General features: G+C 43.5%; 1 protein-coding gene across 3 annotated transcripts in view; it reads left to right on the top strand.

Moving 5' to 3' along the window:
• The window catches only part of RPTOR (regulatory associated protein of MTOR complex 1), a 162,010-nt gene that overhangs the window by 93,955 nt on the left and 44,677 nt on the right, over window positions 1-23,378 (top strand). For 2 of the 3 annotated variants that reach the window (XM_050908318.1, XM_050908319.1), the window contains exons 12-21: window positions 1,779-1,862; window positions 3,324-3,434; window positions 9,191-9,265; window positions 9,911-9,976; window positions 10,622-10,813; window positions 12,099-12,239; window positions 14,210-14,327; window positions 15,768-15,908; window positions 16,355-16,513; window positions 23,199-23,317. In XM_050908318.1, coding sequence (XP_050764275.1) covers window positions 1,779-1,862; window positions 3,324-3,434; window positions 9,191-9,265; window positions 9,911-9,976; window positions 10,622-10,813; window positions 12,099-12,239; window positions 14,210-14,327; window positions 15,768-15,908; window positions 16,355-16,513; window positions 23,199-23,317 — 1,206 coding nt within the window. The remainder of the gene's footprint in view (window positions 1-1,778; window positions 1,863-3,323; window positions 3,435-9,190; window positions 9,266-9,910; window positions 9,977-10,621; window positions 10,814-12,098; window positions 12,240-14,209; window positions 14,328-15,767; window positions 15,909-16,354; window positions 16,514-23,198; window positions 23,318-23,378) is intronic. The other variant, XM_050908320.1, reaches the window with a different exon arrangement.

Here is a 23,378-nt window from a genome sequence, read left to right on the forward strand (position 1 = left end):
TGTGTCCTGGTTAATCTCTAACTTGCATGTGTGGACATAATTAGCTTCCCTATCTTCTGTTTAGGAATAATGATGGACAAATGTCAGGGAGGGATGTGACGCAGTGCTGTGGGCGTATAGTGGCACAGTGTAGCAATTTCATAATTTCACTAAAAGTTCATAAATTGTGCATAGACTCCCCACATCTTCATCCAAGTCTCTAGAATTTGTGTCAGTTTTGGCTTCAGGTTATTGTTCAGATCAGTTTGGGAAGTGGGAATATAAAAACCTGAGAGAGACTGATGGCTTTTTTGTTTTTGAAAATAATGAAACGGGGCTTTCAAAATAAGGCACGGTTTGATGTGGTTAAAGGTTCTTGTGGGATGCTAGCGGTGTTGAGATGTGGTTTTGTATCTTCACCTGGAAATCCTTTTCAATTACATCCATTTTTTTCCCCAGCTATGGCAGAATTTGTGGATTTACTTGTTTTTTTCTGAAGGCCAGATAATAACAACGTTGTCAACTCTGTATGCCTCCCATTGTCTGTGTAAGCACCCTGCACCTAACACGTTCCTGTCTGATGTTTCAGCCCTGCCCCAGCTTCCACCGTGCCCTGGTTTCTATTACTGCTTTAATCTCAAACAGATGCCCCTGTTATTCCTGTGCTGGGCACCTTTAAAGCACATTGTTAATCGTGCCAAGTTTTGTAGTAAGTTTATGGAACAGGCTAGTGCCAACTAGGGCAGGGTGACCAAAATCCTTTCTCTTATGACCTGTCCTGAGATCTGAGCTCTGGTATTCAGAGGTGAAACGATTAGAGTAGTTAACACATCTTCCTGTCGTCATCTGATTTTTTTCTGCACAACTTTAGTATCTAGTATCAGTCATCCATAGTATGAGACATGAGCCAAGTAATTTAGTTATTCTTCAATATTAAACATGAAAAATAATTTAATTTGAATATGCAGTGTGGAAAAACACTGAGAAGGGGACGGAATTGGGGAGCTAAATCAACGAGTCTCTTTCCCTGAGACCCATACTGAGAGATGTTACTCAATTTAAACTGAGGATTAAACGTTGCATTCCAATATCTTACATCTGTTAAGGAGATTAAGAACTGAAAGTCTGTTAATATTTCACACCAGGGTAGGTATAAGCCAGTAAACTATCACCTCATTATCGTTGTCAGACTCCGTTTTAATGAGATTTTTATTAACGACTAATGTGACCTTTTGCTTCCCTCTTAAGTCTCTTATATCGATTTGCCAAGGAAAGCAAAGCCTCTCTTTCTGCTTCTGAGCTGTTTTGAGTAATGGGAGGCTGAGCCTTTTGCTCACCTTTGAATCCTTCCTGCAGAAACAATCGTGTTCCTGCTTTACTGGGGGAAAGGCAGGTGGTATGATGAGAATGTTTGAAATCCACAGGGGCTGCTTCCATCTAGCAGAGCTATGCTGCATAGGAACCACTGCACTTGAGAGAAAAATTAGGAGAGAGAACAAGTGGAGCAATGACGTAGAGGTTGAGGATAACTGCATTCCTAGGAAAACGTTTGCATGTGTCTGCAGAAACGTCATGAAGAAGAGCATTATCAGGAGGGGCAGTAACCCACTGGTGACGCTGTTCAGTGGGGTGAAAGTTTTCAGCAGTCAGGGTTTGTCTTCCAGCTTTTTTGTTCAGACCATCAGTTTGTTCAAAGTGATGTAACGATCCTGAGGTCCTCTTACATTTGCTCTGCAGTCACAAGGATTTTTAGCAAATAAGTTCTTTTTAGCAATAACCGTTATCCCTCTCCCCTGCAGGTGCTGCTGAGCCAGGTACATCGGCTGCGAGCGCTTGATTTGCTGGGAAGATTTTTGGACCTGGGTCCCTGGGCAGTTAGCTTGGTGCGTGGATGTTGCATATTGTCTTGTAAAAGTCTAGTGTATCTCAGTATAGGTGATAAATACAAATGATGAGTTATGGAAGGAAGATGTGGAAGATATTCCACAGATTTGACAAATGACCAGTGTTTTATGTGTTCATGTGTGTGAAATGGAGCAAGCATCCCTAAAAGAAAAGTGGTTTGTATTAATCAAAAAGGCTGAATAGCTGTTCGTTTGCATTACAACAAAGAGGAGTTCCTTGGGAGTAGTTTAGTGTAAAATATTGTAAGGGACAAAACAGGAGGAAATATCTGGGACAAATATGAAGGTTTGTCATGTAAAATAAATAACAAAAAAATAGCACATACGTTTATCATCTGTTCTCTCAGCTTACTGGCTGCATCATTTTCTTCTCTTCCTTTATCTATTTGGTCTCTGGATTTTATAAGCCCTTCTGAGAAGGCGGCAGCTGCCCTCTGCATTTTGGAAAGTGGCTAGCACGGTGTGGATAATAAATAAGAATTAAACAGAGGAGCAGTTTAAAACACTCCAGTAAATGGAGCTATTTGTTGATAAAAGTGATGAAGACGACCCACCAGCTGGTCATGGAATAGCTCAATGATGGGACTTTTTAGTGGTTTTCTTTACCTTCCTCCTTCATCTCAGCCAAGACTCCCTCCTGCACGCCCTTGCGGACAGCTTAGCCCTCAGTGGTAGGTCGAAAGTATGCATTAAAGGTGATTTCAAGACCTCTGGATTATAAACTTCTATGAGGATCAAAACATAGCTGCAGGTCAGCCACAGTGGCCTTTGCTCTGGCTATTACGTGCTTTATAAACCTCGTTGGCCGTATCACTGGGTGATGCTCAGCTGCTGCCAGGTTGTGTGGGTGGTAACGCCCTGGGAGCCCAGCGCTGCAAGTGCAATCCCCCGCCATACGTTTCCTTTACGTTGCGCTTTGGGAAGGGTATCAGCAATCACAGAGGGATTCTCAAAGATTTCACATGTTGCATGTCCTCCTGTGAGCATAGTCTCTAATCCCGTGGAAAAGACGTGGTAAAAAGTCTGTGTAAGGCGAGAGGCCTATTTAATTTCCAGTGGGAAGGCTGTAATTATTGAGCTTTTGCAATATGTTTACTTGTGAGAGCAAATGGCCCCATCTGAGGAGAGCGCAGCGTATCATGAAGCATAAAATAGCACAGGCTGTAACGAGTAAAAGCTAGTGCTAGATTAACTCTGAGTCTCCGTGGACCAAATGAGTCTGAAAATACCTGGTGACATCCAAGATTAAAACGAGCAATAGACAAATACACAGGCATCCCCTCTTTACTAGAAATGTATGAAATTGTTTTCTACTAGATTTCTCATCTGTGTCATTAAATACGCTGCATCTTTGCAGAGCGCTCAGTCCTGTGCCTGCGCGGTGCTCTGCAGTAGAGCTGAGCCATTCACGAGGGTTTGCTCTTCTCTCTGGCTCCCCAGGCCCTGTCTGTTGGCATTTTCCCGTATGTGCTGAAGCTACTTCAAAGTTCAGCTCGTGAGCTGAGACCACTCCTTGTCTTCATCTGGGCCAAAATTCTGGCAGTGGACAGTGTGAGTACTTCTGAACTTGGCTGTTTCTTTTGGGTTTCAGCGATGTGCCTTCCCCGCCCCCGTTTGCTTTATGCAGTTGCTTTGGACTTGAGACTTTCTCCTGAGGTACTTCAAAACCACGCTGCATTAGCTGGAGACCAGCATGTTATCTCATTAATTTATTCGACTTCTATGAAAGCTAGCTTCTGAAACTTTGTGAATGGGAAACCCCCTGAAGGTGCTGACACGGGGTAGTTTGGCTGCCCACCTCTTCATGCCTGCCCGGGATGAAAGCAGGTTTCCTCTGTCTATTAATGCTGCAATGTCACGTTCACATCTCACAGTTCCTAGTTCCTCCTCTGGTTCTAGGGTGTAGGTGCTTTATGTAAAAGCCATCAGATCTCACTGATTGCATCTTTATTGGGGAAGATATTGCTTTGCTTGCTGAAGGGGCTTAAAATGCACTCGTATCTTCTGTCACATATTCCCAGGTGAGAGCGTGCGTGCACACACTCGTACTCTCCCTCAATTTGTTCACTTTAGATCAAACTTGTTTTGTTCAAGACCATTCCTGTCAGTTGTCAAAACAGGCTGTGGGTAGTCTTCAGACAGAGTTTTTCTAGAAATAAATCAGAAGTCATTTTTGGTGACTTTAACTTTTAAATCCTGCTCCAAGTCTAATGCATGTGCTGATGCATTGAAGATGGTTGGCACGGAAGTATTTACCCCCCACAGAAGACAGGTTATTCCTATCGTGGGTCCGTGACTCTGGTCTTCTCTATGCTATTTTGGCACCTTTCGGGATGAGGTGTAAAAACTGAGCTCTGATTTTTAAAGATGGCCTTAGCCAGAGCTCTAGTTTGTGGGGTTTAAGATAAATAATTAAGCAGGTAAGTAATTGCAGATAAATTTGTATAGTCATATATATATGACTTCGTGGTTTGTGGGTGCAATTAGTTGAGCAATATAAAATTATTAGGAGTGGTGCACATAGTTAATTGCAGGCACGATTATAAGCTGATGTGAAATTGTCTGAACTGTTTGTAGAAGTTGGATCTTGCCTATTTGGGGGTTTATTTTTGTTCTATCTCTTCCATTTCAGTATGGAGAATAATATTGGATTTGTTGGAATTTTTCCCCGCTGTTGATCTAGCATTGTCAGGTTTAGTTTTATAAATATATTTTCATTAACATCCTAAGAGGATTTTGGAAAGCAAAGAAAATGAAAACTATTCATCTTAAAGCTACTCTTGAAAAGCTTGTTTTTGATGCATGCCTCTCCGTGTCTGACGCTTCAGCCCCAGGTATGTTTCAGAGTAGGCTCATGTATAATTTACATGAAGTGTCATGCCATCCTTCACTCTCTCTGGTGATGAAGCCAATCTGAGAGGGCTCTTTCCCCCTTACCCCGCTCCTGCCGCCATCGGTATTGCTCCATCCCATGCTCTATTTTGTTGCCTCACTCATTTGGTAGGCTGTGCTTTACAACAAAGCAACAGCAAAAATACTCTTCAATTTTGCATTTGGATTTCTTTCCGCTGTTTCACTCACTAGCTCCGCAAACAAGTTGTGCAAGTGAGAAGGGAGGAGAGGAAACTTCGGCAGGAAAGTACAATAAGAGTGCTGCCGAGGGAGGGGACAGGCAGCGGCTCAAGTTGTCACACCATAAAGGGAACAAATATGTCATCAAATCAGAAGCTAAAAGAATAAGTATTCTTGTTATATGCTAAATATCAATACAGACATGTCTTTTCCCTCCTCTGCTGACACAAGGTTTGGCCATGTATGTTTGAAACAAATTCAGTTTCAAACAAAGTTTAACAAAAACCAGTGTTGCAGTGTGCATGTTGTGTGGATTCCAAGTTCTCTAACGCTACAGCCCGCTCCACTTCCCCAACCCTCTGCATTTCCAGAGGGTAAATTTATCTAAACGAACCACAAGACTGGTATCTGCGCGCTCCAGGATGAGAGACAGTCTTTTAGTGTTTTGGTTGATCCAGTGGTGCAGCAGTTTGTGACCTGTCTGAGCTGTGGAGAGCATGCTACGCTGGGTGTCAGCATCGTTTTCTCAGAGATGGCCTTTTCTAAGACTCGGAGAGGGATGACAACTGCAGGGGCGTGCTCTGTGAGTGTGAAGGCAGGCAGGCAGGAGATGCTGACCGAGGGGTAGATGCAGTAATTAATTGTTAGGCTGCATGGAATCGCTGTAGCGTTAGTGCTGTGCGTGGGGCGGGTGTGTGGGTCTGAGGGTGCGATCCTCTGCCTGCACTGGGCATGCATCTACCTGGCTCGGCTCTGGTTCGAGTGGGTGCTACCTCCCTCATCCAGGCAGAAGCCATTGCCCTAGCATATGACAGCGTGTTTATTTTCAAACATTCTGCCAGATAATCTTCATCCTCGCAATAACGGTACGGTGCTGCCTCTCTCCTTCATCTGCTGCCCCCTGTACGTGTATTTTATTTGGTTTCAGGAGACTGTAGCTGATTAAATTACTTTCGTTAGGACTGGAGTTCAGCTGATTGCTCATTCCTCTTTGCATTTGGATGCGACTGAGAACAAGTTATATAAGACTTGCTAGTGCCCTGGAGAGCAGAATATCCTGCTAAGACAGTATTTCTGTTCTGGTGCCTCCCTCTCTTTGGGCAGGGAGGCGGAAGGAAGGTGTTCTGACACGAGGCAGCAACGTAGTATGCCACGTGTCCGTTCAGATGATACCTTCAGTAAGCATGGTATGCTGTGAAGTATTGTGTTTTGTCATAAAAATTACAGGATAAATCAACGGTACTATAGAAACATTGCACCTCAGACAGAATTGTTTGTGTGTGATACATATGTGTCCCTAATAAACATTGGAATATTTAGATTAATCTGCTTTAATTCTATGTATAATCAGATGATTTCTCATAGGATATTCATTGAGGACTCTAGTCATCTCTGCCTGAAGCCTGCTGGAGTATTTCTAGACAATCCACCTGCAGAGCTGCATAGCAAGTGATGGTTCAAAGTTGCCTACTGTAGGTATCTGGCAGGTATAGGTTGGTGTAGGAGTAGTGTTGTGTGCTGCCACATGGAGATGGCTATAACACTTGCAAATACAGTTTAGGTCAAGAATTGCTACATGCTACATAGATAATGTTTGGTAAACAGCACCTTCTAAATCTTAAATACTTGAATTTAAAGGGGAAAAAAATCCCCCCACCTGTAATAGGGATTATAATCAGGAATTTAAGCAGGACCAAAAAAGACCTGCGCATTAAACAGTACTGAAAATGTGAATACTACTAAAGTGGGACAGCAAAAAAGAGATCTTACCACTCCAAAGAATTGGCTGAAGACAATAGAAAACAAACATTTCTCATACTTCTTAAAGCAGTAGAGTGACATAAATAGTATGCTTACTTTCCAGATGTGTCCTTTGTTAGCAGGGTCGTGACTACCATTTCTCATCTTATGATTAATACAAATACTCAAAGTTAAGCGTTCCCTGAGGAGAATTTGGTAAAGGGATTCCCTCACCCTGGGGGTTCACTGACCAGCGTGGTCACCCAGGACACCTCTGAGCGGTGGCAATGCTGCTGTATTCCAGGAGCTTGTGAGGTTTTTAGGGATAAGTTACATAGCGCATATTGTTATATTAAGGAGAAAGAGGAGATCTGTGCTCTAGTCCCTCCCCAGCACTAGGAACTTTATATTTTATGTAAGTCCTGAACTTTCATAGCAAGCCTGCAGCTTGTTTTGGTCATGTTGTATTATTATTCACAAGTGTAGCTGCTTATTCCTTGAGGAGGAGGTGTAACTGATGCTGGCTTTCCATATTGTTCACAGGATCTAAGCAGGGAGGGTTTGCCTCCCTCCCTCGAGCCTCAGGTATTTGGGTAACAGTGGCAGCACAGTAAATGTAGTGTGAAGATGGGCAGCCTTCTCTTTGTTGGTGTCTGTTTGCCTACATTATAGCGAAGAGACTGGTTTTTGTAAGGAACAGAAAGTATTCACACTGAGAATGAAAAGGGGGGAAAAAAGGAAGCCTGTTTTTTGTGCAGCATTACACAGAATTCAGGAAAGCCTCTCGTAGCTGCAGCCTGGCATCAATCCATTCCCTCTGCTCCTTGGTCTGCCAGAAACAGCAGCTTTACTCCCTTCAGCAATAAAATATTCTCTTGCATCTCTGTCTTGCAATCCCCTCTCCTTTCAACAATTAGTTCCCTCCTTCACCTTCTACGCCTGATAAAAAATACATGATCCTGTCTCTGGCATGAAGCATACAATAGAACCACAGTCACGGGGGAAACTGATTGCCAAGTCAGTATTTCCTCCCTTAAATTTTCACTTTTGTAGTATGTATTCTTTCGGTTTGACCCTAATATGTGAACCTGAAGCCTGAGTTGGTATGTTAGCAAAAACATGGTGTATGCCATGCGCTTCACTGCTGATACTACCCCAGGAAAACCTGCATTATTCTCCTTGCAGGCTTTTAAAGACAGCGGAGTTGCTCTGCAGTTTTTGATTGTGTGTAGTAGGAGATCATGCTACTACTTGCTACTGTTGTACCGATTTAATACACGTTAGCACTTGACCAAATAGTAGAGCGATTAGTCTCATTTGTGTAGGTGAGTTGAAATCTTCTTGTCAAAATCTAGTCCCGCCTAGGCAGGGGATTAGACAGAATATAAAGAATGAATAATTCCTCCTCTGCCCCCCACTCTTACAGATTTACTGGTAATCGCTCAGTGATGTGGGCCACTGTAAGAGAAACATGTGCTAGGTTTATTGCATGTGGCAGTCTGCAAGAGTTGTCTTGCTTGTGAAAGATGGTACTCTAACATTCACAAGACACTTACTCTCACATCCTGGCTGCCAGGCTGAACTGGAAAATCAGCTACAATGATACAGAAAGAACCAGGGAGGACTGTCTGTGCTGTCAAACTGCACCTCCCATAATGGTGGGGAAGGGGATGCTACGTTTATTAAAGAAGGGTGACAGACCAGACTCACCCAAAAACCTCCCTAGCTCTGGAGTCCTGTGGGTAAGACCGGGTGGGCAGCGGGGGGGAAGAGGAGGGACCCCGAGAGCATCTGCTGACGTCCTGGCTACCGAGCACGTGGCACAGGCTGTGGCTGACTCTTGGTAGCTAGCGTGTGACCATAATGTCCTCTAAAAGGAAAGGTCAGGGCACTTACTCCCTGCCTGGGGAACGTTACAGATTTGGCCAGGGTTTTACACTAGTTAGGTCGATATCTAACTGTACAACTAGAAGATAGCGAGCAGCAATTATCAGCAAACCTGATCTATGGTGAGCTAATTGCGTTGACGTGGGATTGGAAATCCAAGTGCAGAATTGGACTAGGGGCTTGTAGAAGATCTAATCTTACATAATTTTTATTCTGATAAATGTAAAAAAGAAAAAAATGTAATCATGTTCCTCCTCAGTTTTGGCTTTGGTGGCTCTCAAATACTGGTGAAGGTTTAATGTGGGACAGAGAGATGTCAAGTTTAACTCTTCTCCTAAGCAGGAGGTCACATTTTCAGCTACAGTTTCTGTCGTGTTGGAGGGTGGCGGAGGGTTCCTTGCTTTAGACACTGCTCTTCCCTCTCGGCCCTTCTCCTGCGGGGATGTTTGGTTGCGGCCCCGATGGAGGGTTTGCGCTTTATTTTGCTTCTCAGATGAAAATGAGATTTGAAAAAAATGATTAAGGCATGGAATATTCATACATCATTGGAGGAAAAAATAGTTTTATGTTATGGTACTCATTGTGTTTTTCTTTGTCTCATTTTTCAGTCATGCCAAGCTGACCTTGTGAAGGACAACGGTCACAAGTATTTCCTTTCGGTTCTGGCAGATCCTTATATGCCAGTAAGGACAAGTCATCTTTATTCAGACTCTTCTAGCATTTGCTTAGCCTGTCTTAGCTTATCCGTTGCTGTTCTGATGCAGTTGGTGCTAACGTAGGACTGCCTCCCACCTCCGTCTCCTGTGACACCCACTGCTCTACTGGAGAGAGTCATTGCTGAGCTGTGGAGTCAGTGACCAGGGGAGTTAAAAATGCTCCTGCCAGGCTGGATGATAGAGACAGCCAAACCAAACAAGAATTTGCAGACTTGTTTAAAGTTATATAAGCGCAGATTACTCAGTGGTGACGATGGGAGCTGGGGGCTCCGGGGGGCTGGGTGCAGAGGCAGTCTGATTGCGCTGCAACTTTTGTAATTCGCTCTGCAAAAGTTTTTTGTGGTTTCCTGTAATAGGTATTTGTATGCCTCCTCCAGAGCAATATACAGAGGTTGGTTGGGAGGGCTGGCATCATTGGCAGTCTGATGAAGTGTCTCAGGTGTAACTAGTGACAGGACTGGATGACAAGAAAGTTCTAGCTTTCTTTCCCCTCCCTTTTCTTTTAATGTGATACGAACTGCACTTAGAATAATCTCATGTTTCAGAAAGCATGGGAGATCGTTGTTCTCTGACCTGTTTTCTAGATAACAATTAGTTGTGTATTATTTTAAGGCTGAACACAGGACGATGACGGCTTTTATCCTGGCTGTAATTGTTAACAACTACAACACTGGACAGGTGAGTCCCAACATCCTTTTTCCTTTCATTCTCTCCTAGGTCTTGTCTGCATTGTGCCTTTACTTTGATAAAAGTGTCCTGGCTTGCATTAAAGCACAACCCTGAACTGGAAAACTGAAATAGAAGATTGCTTTACATTATTTTTGTGTGGATTAAAAGAAAAATTGACCTGGAGGTGTGACAAACAGATTATGTACCTGGCACCTGGAAGTGGAGGTTAAGGACACAAGTCACTCAACAACTATCCCTCCAGGCAGCGCACTGACGTGCTGTTAAAGAAATAGTGCCTAGTTCCTGTCAAGTGGAAACTTGATGGCTGTGATAAAGTTCTTGGGAAGGGTGTATGGATTGAGCCATAAACCTTGGGGCTCTGACAGGTGCAAGGAATACTTCCAGTGAGGAAAAAACAGGCTTTATGCATTACAGGAAGCATTTGTAGCGCTCAACTATTTAACTAGCTATAGCAGCCTGTAGTTGACCTTCCCTTCATGCTGCTTCCAAATAGTATTTTGTAACAAAATCGGTATATAACCACTGAATAATTATTTTCTCTTGATTTCCTGTCTATTTCAGAAATAATCTTCTTCTTTGATGATGAGGTGGGAAGCTGTCTTCCAAAATAAATTGCATTGATTTGTGTTTTAGGAAGCTTGCCTTCAAGGAAACCTGATTGCTATTTGCCTGGAGCAGTTAAATGATCCACATCCTCTTCTGCGTCAGTGGGTGGCCATTTGTTTAGGACGTATTTGGCAGAACTTTGACTCAGCCAGGTGGTGTGGTGTGAGAGACAGCGCTCATGAAAAGCTCTACAGTCTCCTCTCAGATCCAATCCCAGAGGTAAAAATCCAACTTTTTCAGTAAATGCCAGTTGAACTGTCAGAATTCTGGCAGAGGGCTACAGAAATACTTACAAAACCAGGGTCTTCAAGAGCTTTACGATTGTGTCTGGTTCAAAGAAAGATCTTACTGCTGTTTCTTCAAGGTGGTGCAAATCATACAAGCCCTGCAAGAGAAGTAACCAAAGAAATGCAGGGGGAGTTCATACAGCCCGAAAGCCCTGGAATCTTGGCACCGGAGTTGGGGAACACCACGCTTTTTGCTTACTTGCGTATCAGAAGCTTGTTAAAAATGTGGTCCCAAAACTCACTGTGTGTTGCAAAAAACCCTCTAGTCTTTTTGTCCAAGTATGAAAACTGTTCTCCTCCTGGCATGTGTGAAAATACATCTTTAATTGAATGTGTTTTACCTTTGTGACAAACTCTCCGAGAGATTAGCAATTCTTGTGTAGAACCTGGCTATGATTGACAGAGCCTGTCAGACCCCAGTGAAATTACATTGCACGTGGGAGAAGTAAGCCTGGAGATAAACACCATTGCTAACGTGCAGTGATTAAAGATTAGCTTCCCCTTTACATTCAGTCTTTCTGTCCTGCATCCTCCACCTCCTTTCTCTGGCCCGTCTTTCCCCCATTTTATAAGCAGCATTTGTGCGAAGGTCGGGTTGTCTGTCCTTACCGCACACCCGCGCCTCTCTGTGAGAAGCCGGAGTGAGTGTTTCTGCTTTGTGAAGCACACGCTGCAGTTGCTGATTGTGCCGTATCCCCGCCGTTTGCAGTCTCTGCCAAGGCAAGCTGTAAGATTACCAAGCCATCTGATCCCTCTGTTCTTTGTGTGATCTGGCAAAGTTTACCCTGATTTGAGCTGCTGTCTTTTCTCCTTTTCTTTTTTCCATCATCTTCCACCTTTCTGTAAGCCCTTATCTGAAGACTGTAGTTCAGCACTCTTAATAAAGAGATTCACATTCCAACAGTAACTCCCTGTGTACCTTATTCCTGTTAATTAATATTCTAGGCAACGTCAACTGGAAAAATCACCCATGGGAAGGTCACCGAGTATTCTGGGAAATTAAATATACTCCTGCATCTGTGAATACTTAAAACTCAGTGCTTTGCTGAATCTGTTTTGGTTTTTACTCTCCATGGGCTTCCCTTTAACCCTCACTATTTACCTGACACAGTAGTCCAGGCTTCCAGAGATGCCATTTGTGGGGATAAAAAAATCCCACTGGCAAACTTCGGGCTGGAAACAAGAGGAAAATAATAATGAATGTTTGTGTCTGACAGGTTCGCTGTGCTGCAGTCTTTGCACTGGGAACATTTGTGGGCAACTCAGCTGAACGGACCGATCACTCCACCACCATCGATCACAATGTAGCCATGATGTTGGCCCAGCTCATCAACGATGGGAGCCCCATGGTTAGAAAGGTACGGAGAGGCTGGCGGTACGGAAGTTTGGTGGATTCATGCCGATGAGTGCTGCTCTGTGCCTAATCAGAATGTGCATTATTTAATAGACTTTTCAATGAATTTGACTCATTTGGAAGTATCTGTTTCATCGTGGAGTCTCTCAACTTCAGTTCTGCTGGGAAGCAATACGCACAAATGATGACACCAGTGAAAACAGCGACATCAGCCTACTGCTGGGGCTGAAGGCTGGGCACTGAGCCTTACGCTGCACGCTCAGGGTGGTTGCATGCAGTAGCGTTCTGGGATGCTGTTTTATCCACTTGCCCTTTTTCAGTGCACATATTACAACATTTCATTTACTCCACAATATAAGGAGCCTACTGACAGGAATAATACAAGTGTAGTATGTCATCGTGTCCAGGTGTTGGCAAGATTGTTGTTCAGATCAAAATGTTTCTGCTGTTTAACACTGGACCTCTGATTTAGCTCATGTATTCCACTAAGCAAATGCCTGAAATAGAAGAAACAATCTCAGGATTTTGTGGGAATTTTTATATCCTGTTTTTTTAATTTAAAGAGAATGCGAAGACAGGGATAAGGAAGGAGAGCAATTATACTGAAGTCTTTTTCAGGTGCACAAAACACTGAGAATTCTTGCTGGGCTACTCTTCTACTAACGCTCTTTGTTGATTACTGTTTTGGCTGCAAAATTTTACATTACAGGATCTCAGGTTTTAAATGAAATAGTAATGTGTTGCTAGAAACATGGAGTATGTGGCAGTCCTAGGGGAGGAAGAGGAGAGGGAGTAAGAGTGCTGTGGAGAGAACAGGAAAGCTCTGCTCAGTAAAAAGATCTTGCTGCTTTTAGAAACCGCAAGGGCGGATGACAGACAAAGTAATTCTTCAGGTTTTGGAGAATTACAATTTCTGATGCACCATTGTACATCAATAGTACATTAAATAGTTTTTGACATTCTGGATTGTTCTTGATGGCTGTACTTAGGTGTCCTAATGCTTGTGTTTACTTAACTGGAACATCAGTACCCTGACAGTTGTCACCAGCATTGTGAGGATTAATTTTTGTTGTCTTGTTCTAGCATTTAATCAGTTTAATTCGAGAGAGAAATGCGTGTGACACTATATGCTCTTTGAGATTCATAAATCTCTCTTTTGGAGATTAGTCCCCTGAACAGAGAACAGCAACCAAAGCCAGCTCTCCACCTCTCCTGTGTGCTGTCTCCAAGTGCCTAGCAAGCGGCACTTAATTGAGGGTCTGAACTTCACCTTCTCTACCCTCCCCACCCCGCCCCGGTCATTCAGTTCTCAAGTTGCAGCTAGGAGAATGAACGGACTGATGATCCCTTGCAGCACCGTTCTCATGTTAGCTGCTGACATTGCAGGTCAGTACGAGACTGTGCGGTTCAGCGTAGGATTCAAACACCAGGGCTCTTCGTGGAAGAGCTGAGCCATGTCCCCAGGGACCTCTTGTCAGATTCTGTTTCCTTCAGCTCAGAGCAAATGTAGGACAGGCTGTAGGACGAGAGCTCAGCTCCGTGTGTACGAGTGCAGCACAGGGAGAGGTCAGGCTGTGCCACGGAGGGCTGAGGACACCGGTCCTCGGCGCAGCTCATTGCTGCTCTGCAGGAAACACACACACCTTGTGGGCCAGACTGCTGCGTGCCCAGGAGCAGAGGGAGCTGGGTGCTAGTCGCCAGTTCAGTACCTTCTGTGGCGCTGCATCAGTTTGACAATATTGGGCAGAATCAAAGAGTAGTGGGAGCCTGTTCAGGTATAAAAGACTTGCGAAGAATTAGATTTGAAACAGAGTGCTCTGTCTTTCTTCAGTTCATCCCTGTGAGGTGAAGGGAAAATTATTGCTCTGGATAGCCACCCAATAATATCAACAATAATGACAAATGTTTCCCTTTGGTCCATTGTTTCTGACCTACGTAACCATGAAATACCTGTTCCGTCTGCTCTTTCCATAGGAGCTGGTGGTGGCTTTAAGTCACCTCGTGGTTCAGTACGAGAGCAATTTCTGCACTGTCGCCTTGCAGTTCATGGAAGAAGAGAAGAATTACCCTCTCCCTTCTCCAGCTGCCACAGGTAGGTGTTTTGTGTTTGTGTGAGCAGGAAATGCATAGCCTGAAAGTGCTTGGGAACTTTTATTTAAGGAGTTTGCCCAACACAGTGAAATTCTTGCTGGTGGTGATTTATCAAACAGCACTGTTGCCACAAAGTTGAGTGGCATGGTGAGTAGCTCTAATGTCTGTTTAGCACTATAATATATTGCACTGGAGAAATGCATCCTCTGCTGAGTCTCCATCTAAAACACAGCTATAGCTTACCAGCAAGTTGTAGAGACTCAACACCCTGTCAAATTCAAAGGGATTCCCTTCAGATCAAGATTGAAGCATATTTGTCAAGGCAGGACACAGGCTTACCAGACTTTTCTTTTTCCCCTCAAATTACACCTGAAACTTCAGTGTCATGTTGACCTACTGAGAAGCCTCACCACACAACAATGAACCAGCCATACTCTTTGTAAAGCACCAGACAAGAAGCAGTGAAGAACTTTATGCTCTGTGCCTATGGTCCCATCCCTTTTGTTGTGTCTGTTGCTTTATGTGAGGAATGAAAAGCCCTAGTGAAATTGTTGCTAACCTGATATTTTCTTTAGATGTTAAGTACCTTGGAAATCTTGAAGGATAATGGGACTGTTGCAATGGAAACTTGGAGACAAGAGCATGTGCTGTCTCTGCAATGAGTAGTTTAATCTCCCTATTGTCTGAATAAGTAAATCATATTGGAAAATAAGCTTCTCCCCGTTTGTCCTTTTTGCTGCAGGAAGTAAACATTACATACAGTTTATATAGTGCTTTTCCTTATCCAAAAGAATCCAAAAGTATTTATAAGTAGGATGCACTGGAATCATTGGCCCCACCACCATAGTGCAGCCACCTCTTCAGTGAAATAAAATAGCTATTCTGAAGCCATGGTACTCTGTCTGTATTCAAGAATGAAAACGAGAAAGTTTGGGAAATTATAAGTACCCAGGTCATGGGTGAAATATGGGTTGAAACCAGGCCTGAAATTTGGTCAGGAAACCAGAATTTTCGTAACTCTTTAGAATGAGAAAATTTACTGGATTTTTAATGAGCAGAAGCAGACAGAAGCCTGCAAATGCTGCCTACTAAATGGCGTCTGCTGTAGCAGCGTGTCCTAGCACAATGTCTGGGCAGTGGCCCAGCATTGACCTGGAGAGGAGTCATGCCTTTCTGGGTAGTCTGCAGGCACTGGCAAGGCTCGGCTCACCTGCTTTTATTGGATGTAACAAAATCACAGCCTAAACAGCAGAGACACGTGGTCCTTGCTGATTATGTGCACAGAGGATCCTTTGTCATACCTCGTTCTGTTTTAGCTTAAGGGTCAATGACTAAATTCTGTTCATATTGGTAGTATTTTAGTTATATATTTGCTGGAAAATAACCAAAAGTCTATGATCGCTTTGGTTACATCTATAATTGCTAAATTTTGCATCCACAGAGGGTGGGAGTTTGACACCAGTGCGAGATGGTCCATGTACACCAAGGCTGCGGTCCGTCAGCTCTTATGGGAACATCCGAGCAGTTACCACAGCTAGGAACCTGAACAAGTCCTTGCAGAACCTCAGCCTGAATGAAGAATGTAAGAGAGATTTCAAAATTCTTTGGTTTTTCTTTACCTCCTCTTTACCCCCCTCTTGCAAGCTAGGAAATACTGCGTGCAAGACAGCATGAGCTGGAACTAACGCTTTAGCCCAGATTATCCAGCTGCCAGCTCCCAGGGCTTAGATGAGAAGCCCCCTCATAATTAGTTTCGATTTCTGGTCATTAGTATTGATTTTACTGAGTGTTTGGGGACCAAAAAGGTGCCTTCCAACTTCCTAACATACATGGGTTTTTAACTGAATCTTTTCTGACCCCTTGATGCTTACTCTGTATTTAAACATTCAGTATTTAAAAGGGGGCGTTGTGGATTTGCCTACGCCTTCGTTGAGTGTTGCAGGATTTAGAAAAGGGCTGTTATGCCTGGGTAAAAATTGTTCTCTCACCAGTTCTTGTTTCGGCATCTGCCCTCTTTTCTTTTGGCAGCTGGAAGCTCTGTTGCGTTTTCTCCTGGGAATCTCAGCACCAGCAGCAGCGCCAGCAGCACCTTGGGCAGCCCTGAGAATGAAGAGTATATCCTGTCGTTTGAGACTATTGACAAGATGAGACGAGTCAGCTCTTACTCTTCTCTGAATTCACTAATAGGTGAGTAACTCCTACCCTTCCTTTGGTGTTGCCTTTCTTCACATGCTTGCACTAGCTTTTGTGGAAAGTTTGGATCTTACCTCCTGCTAGATCTTACTCCAACAAAATTTCTCATAACAGTAGAAATGCTACTCTTGTGTTTGGTTAGGAAATGAGAGCTGTTGGCTCTAGCTGTAAGCTTCGCTATGATGGACAACAGTCCTGTTAGGAATTTAAGCACAAAAATGTGGCATATACAGGAATTTCACGTCCATTGCAGTTTCATTGGCTAGAGAATGAAAGCGAGGACTCCCCATCCCATGGACATAGCAGCTGGGCACACTGGCACTAACTGCTTCCCCTGGTTATTTTTTATGTGGGTTGTATTTCTATACAGCACAGCCGCTTTATTGTGTTACTCATCCAAGGAAGCCTTACCTAGCTAATTTCCTATGCAGGTTTATGTGTACATTGTTAAAATAGGACTTAAAAAAGAAGAAATCTCAGGCTGTGTCTTAAAAGCAAAAAGACCGAGTGTTTCATAGAAATCTGCTTTTGTGCAAAAAGTTCCATGACTGATCCAGCTGCCTCCAATCCCCTCTCCATTATTTCCTCCCGGAGAAGCAGCTCTAACATCACTAACAGCACTGAACTTCTTAACACCATTCAACAGTCCCTTTCTCTCCCGGCGTCTGACTCTCTGGGTAATGTACAGAACTCTGCAGAGCAAAGTGCTATAGCACAGAAGGAAGGGAGATTTGACTTGTATTTATGCAGTGCACGGCTGATTTGCCTGTAATGGATTATTTGCATTTCTTTTATAGAACAAAACTGCAATGTTTATATTAAGCTAGTTCAACTCAGTTGTTTTTCAAGTAACTTTCCCAGTTATGCCTGTCTGCTGCAATAGCATTGCTTTAAACTAGCTGTAGTTTTTCAAACAGTCTAAACCATTTTGGGATGATAACCCAGACAACATGCAGAAGGACCTAGCTTTTGGAACGGCCTCCTTCCAGGGAGCAGGGAAGGCAGCATGCAGCAGAGGAATGCTGGGGGAAGTCTCTGTATTTTCTTTGTAATCGGTAAATGTGCCCATATTTTTCTAGCCTTCAAAAATCAGTGAAAAGAGAGTGGTGTGACTCAGGAGTCCACCTGGGTGACAGGCTTGCCTTGACTGAAGAAACATTTTGCTCCACTCCGTATTTTCTGGAAGAAGTAATGGAGATTTGGCTCTCCTGAGTTGAAAGATTCTGGGATTGTAATTCATGAGCCCCTGTGGCAGTTTAAAATCATGTGTTCATTAGAAACTTGATCAATTAATTTGATTTTGATTGTAGGTAATGAAATTGGATCTTCTAAAGCATGACAAGAATGTTGGGAAATTTCCACTGGTGCACGCTGGTGTCTGCTTGATGGCTTGTGCGTGTCTCACAAGAGCTTTACAGCACAGTTGGAAAAGAACCTAGAGATGAGCTGGAGATGAGTGAGGGAGACCTAGGAAAACAAAAAGAGCAGTTCTCCAAAGCCTCCCTCATTCCTATTCAATCGGAAGAGCTCATATCCAGCTGGAAACGACAGAGCTTATAGAAGTGTTTAAAATTCATAACTCACAGAATCCCATTACCTTCAGCATTTGCCTGCTGAAAGCCAGGCTTTTTTCATTTCTGCTGAAGAATCACTGTCTTCCAGCCTGCTCTCTCCTGCTCCCCAAGGAAAGAGTTTTCAAAATGCCATCAGCTCCAGCCACCCTCAGTAGTGCTGCGGCTGCTGCACAGCCGGCCCGGGCTCAGATTAACCTCTTTCTTTAAAGTTTTAGTGTGCAATAAAATAACTGCTAAACAGCTAGCAAGAGTGGGGTAGCTCGGAGAGGAGTCCACCTGGGTGATAGGCTTGTCTTGACTGAAGAAATGTTTTGCTCTACTCTCTATCCTTTGGAAGAAGTAGTGGTGATTTGGCTCTGCAGTTATGACTCTGCCAAATATTTGAGACAGGCAGAGCAGTAAAAAGGATGCTTTGGGCACATGGGCAGACTCAAACCAAAGCAGAAATCTAGTCTGTAATAATAAAAGTAGAAATTTTCAATGACAGTTTAATTCTGTGTTCTGTACTCTGCATTCCCTAGGTTGATTCACTGATGTTCAGGGCTTTCTTCCTCTCTTGCGATTTTAGGAACATGGTGCTAGAGGGATTTTTCTGGATCAGTCTATCCACTTTACTGACACTGCGGCATCATATGATGTACTTCTTCCCATAAACTTGAGGAAAACCTCTCCATTCCTTCTCGTGCCATTTTACAAACAGCTTCTTAGCTAACTGTAGGCCAAACGCCGCCATGTAGTGCCCCCCTCCCCCCCAAATGCAACATGTACTTTTAGTCTAGGTGTGCTGTTTTCTGGGAGACTGTTCCTTGGCCAGACAGTCCTGTTATCGGAAGAGACATTTATTTCTGGCCCACATTTTCAAGCTGGCAAGAGGCAGTTTGTGGTTAGTCAACAAAGACATCAGTTTGGATGGGAAGCTAAGCCTCGCTGCTTTTTCCATACAACTAGTAATTAATCTTGGTGTCCTGGAAATTTTTAGTTTAGTTTTAAGATAGGAAAAGGGAAGGAATTAAGATGCAGGTTTTGCATACCTTGAGGCTGATTATTCATGTCCAAACTACATGATTAAAGTCTTTGTCCTACAGAGAGCATCGCTGGAAAGATTATATTAAGGAATGATCAAAGAAGGAGGAAAATAAATCTTGGAGCGATGAAATGCTGGGGAATAGTTCTCTTTTCCAGCAGGAGAGGCTGGGGCCAGAAAACTATTTGCCATGTCACAAGATCCGTCCTGAAGAGCTGCCTTGAAGTAACACTTACAGTGGGAGGTTACTACAGTGCGGATGAGGAGAGCAAGAGATGTAGGTGGACAGTGAGCCGCAGCCAGTGAGAGAGCGAGTGTTGGGACAGGTAGAGCCTCCTTCTCTATCACTAGGCAACATATTTAAATGCACAGACATAATGAGAAGTAACTGGTCAACCAGCAGTATTTATAAATAGCAACTTGTATGGTAGCAAAATACAGGGATCTGAGTGGTTTTTGGAAATGGAAGCTTGATGGAGAGGCTGATCATGGTGGGCTGCTTTCATGTTGGCTATGACAGCCGTGGTCCAGGGGAAGTACCTGCTCTGAGGGCTAATGAGCTGCTTCTGGTTTCTGTTGAAACATTAAAAAGGTCATGCTTTGCCATTTGAATCACCGTCAGGGGCTGGAGTGCGCAGGAACCCTTTTGCATGGCCCCGTGCGAAGAGACCAGCTTGCAGACTGTCAGGTCTGTGCAAGAAACGCTGATTTGCTGTTCCTGTAGGGAACAGGCTGCCGTCCGCATTTGTCGAAGTAGAGTTCAGAGAGCGATCAGGATTTCAGATGTTTTCTTCATCCGAGTAGCTCTCACGGGAAGAGGAGAGACTTGTGGGATACACACTTACAAAGCAGGGGGGATTAGCGTTGAAGGGAAGCAGATACCCGAGTCCTCAGGTACGGCTCAGGCTGAAATATTTCGGCTGTATGTTTCATTGCGTGCCAGTCCGAAAGTGGCCCTTCCCTGCAGGCGGGCTGTGCGGGCGCAGGAGCTGTCTCTGGTGCAGGGCGTGCAGCAGCGCTGGGTCAGCTGTTGGTCAGCTTTTGCTGCTGTCTTGGCTGGGGAGTGGACTGCACCTTCTTCTGGAGATCAAGGCTTAAAATCACTGCAGTGATTTTTACAGGAGATTAGAAAGAAACCCTGTCAAAGCCTGGCAGATCAACAAGAATAAATAAAAACATTAGCATTCATTTCTGCATCCAGCGTGGTTCTACCCTTGGTGTATGCAGCGACCCGGCTGCAGGACCTCAGCCAGGTCCCTTCCTCAGGGCCATTGCAGGATGCTTGCTGTTAAATTGAACTAAGAGTTATGTATATGCAAAGCAAATCAAAGTCGTCAGTAAAGGCAGGCAATTTATTTTTGACGTTCTTAGCGGAGAGGAATCGTTTTGTAAACGTAAATCTATACTGCAAGGTCCATTTAACTGGCTTTGAATCAGTCTGACTAATTACAGAGCTGTCTGCTTAGATTAACACCACGTCCCCCTTGCTCGGCTCTTTGTTTGCATCTCATGGATATTTTTTGCATTTTAGTCCATTACATGAAATCAAGCTGCTGTTCCTCCTGCCACCTCTGCTGCCTTCCATTATCCCACTGACTCGGTGCTCAGCTTTTTACAAGGAGCTATGTCAGATGTGTCACTCGATTGAATCAGTGCAATGAACAACACTAACATGGGCAGGGGGAGGATGGCAGAAGAAAGGACCAGTCCTTCGAGCACCAGCTCTGAGCCCGAGATGCCTTTGTAGAAATTCCCTCTGTTCTTTTCAAAGGCTGCCGAGTGAATGAGGAATTACGCTGGCGCAGTTCTGTTTTAAATTTGTTTTTTCATGACACTTAGATGTATAAAAAATGTCGTTGGTTTTTTCTTTGTGACTGCGTCATGAATGAGGTGGTTATCAGAGACACTGGAAAATCTGATGGGTACCGTCTAGCTCTCCCTTTCTCTGCCTTTCCTTTTACTGTCTTTCAAGGGCTTTAAAAGAAATCAAGCCATTCAGATTTCCCATTGGTCCTTACGTAACTTCTGCACAGGCCCAAATGTAGGAGGTAGAGCTCTGAGCAGACCTCAGACGACATTACCTGGCTAGCTGCTTCAGTGGCTGGGGCTTTTTTTCGTCCCACAGCCTGGAGCACTTTGTCTCTCCCTCTCTTGTTCTTTATCCTTCCCCCTTCCCTTTCTCTTTCCCTGGTAGTAGAAGCTTCCAGGATGAACATGGCAATTGCAAAAATAAAACCTAAATGGTCAGAAGCCTGGAGAAGACGGACAAACGTTGTATCACCATCCTTTATGGTTGGAAGGCCTAACCCTCTTCGGAGCGGAGACTTACTTTATTATGTATTGACATTTTCTTTATTTAAACATGGATAAAGAGCTTCTGAGAAAGAATGACTTTTGCCTATTATGACCAAAGCCAAAACCCGAACTTGGATCTGCACCGTTCAGTTCTGCTCAACTCATGCACGCCGTACTCGCGCGTTCCTTGATTTCATACACTTTGGGCTCTGTCCTCAGCTGGCGTAAGTCAAACATGACAGATCGGTGCCCTTTGACTCTACTGTATCTTGACAGTTGTTATTGCTTTCTTGGATTATCAACTTCTTCATTTTTCCTGGGTGAATTTAACGTTGTTGTGTCTTTGTCAGGCCCTGTGTCTTACCAGTCTTGGAAAGGTTAGGATTAGCTATAGGAGTCTGTTGTGTTTGTATAGGTAGCCCCCAGCAAACGGGCAGCACTGTCCAAGTGGTACTGTCATAAATATTTGTGAGATTTTTGCGTGAAACTCTGTGAGCAGGCGCCGCTTGGAAAATCCTTTGGATGTCAGCTGAGTAAGAGACCCTTCTCTTTGCAGGTCAAATGAGAGGGTGGAGTTAGGTTATTGCCTTTGCATTTTGCAGAATGCTTTGTCACATGCTGGGGCATTTTTCTGGCAGAAGAAAGATTCCCTTGGCTAACGCAGACAAGCATGTGAAGTGCAGCGTGCGTACTCCTGAAGCTTATTACCGTGCGCTACTTGCCTTCTTCAGCCAAAGTTCAGAACTGGACTGTCCGAGTCTGTTTTCTGTTGGTTTGAGTATCAGGTTTAGCAGCTATGCAACGTGAGAAGCTGCTTGTTGACCAAGGGACCCTTTCTTCCTAACTTAACACTTTATATTTAGGTGCCTCCAGAAACACGAAAGGAAATGCAGTAACAGCTTGATCTGTCATTTACCATTGATTGTGACTCATCTGAAATCCCTATTTTAGTTCCTTTTTTTTGTTAGTGCAACCACTTTAATATTGTCCAAATGGCTCAACTCCCAAACGATGGTGTTACAACTATGAGACATTGTGAGGGTTAGAAGAAAGAATAACGAATTAAAGATTCATCTAAAAGCAGCAAAATAAAATGTTCACAGAATTTTGTCAGTTGTTGCAAATGCTTATTAATTTGAGTTGTACTTTGAATCTGTCAGTCCCTTCTGCTGAAATACCAAATGGCAGATATTCTCATTAAATAACAAATGGGCAATTGAGGAATTGACACAAATGTCAATAGGAAAGACTGAGTTAGACTTCCTGCTTCACAAAGGTACAGGTCCTAAAGCTTCTTTTTTAATGTTTAGATGTTTAGTAAACTTGTAGAATATATAAAACCCTGAACATTCAAGCTGAGTATTAATGCTTAAAACAACAATAAAAAATAACCATAAAAATATAAGCCAGTAACTGTGGTTTTATACTGTTTAGTATTTTAGCTCAGGAAATCCAAAGACATTATCCGTTTGGCCTTTTCAGATTATTTGCTTCAGGAGCCTAGAAAACTAGCAGTTTGACTGAAGCTTATTTAGGTAGTGTTTAATTTATTTCGCTTTCTCCCACTTTCATTTTACAAGCCCTTGCAGAGTTTACAAAGAAAGACAGAATGGAGACAAAATGCCCATGTAGGGTGTTTTTGAGCTCTTCTCTTGATGTTTTCTTAGATGTCATTGTGATGTTTGGAGTTCTAATGAATTTTCTCACATAAGATCAAAGAGTTTGAGTTGATGGATTGTCATGTGCTGTGGGGCTTTGTTTTTTGTTTTGTTTTTTATTATTTTAGGTGTGAGTTTCAACAGCGTTTATACCCAAATTTGGAGAGTACTCCTTCACCTAGCTGCCGACCCCTATCCCGATGTCTCCGACTTGGCTATGAAAGTTCTCAACAGCATTGCCTACAAGGTATGCCTTTCTGTGTTCGTGTGTGTCTGTGAGGTTTTTGTACGTTAACTTTTTTCACGCG

This window comes from Gymnogyps californianus, chromosome 19 (genome assembly GCF_018139145.2).
Source record: "Gymnogyps californianus isolate 813 chromosome 19, ASM1813914v2, whole genome shotgun sequence".
Classification (NCBI taxonomy): domain Eukaryota; kingdom Metazoa; phylum Chordata; class Aves; order Accipitriformes; family Cathartidae; genus Gymnogyps; species Gymnogyps californianus.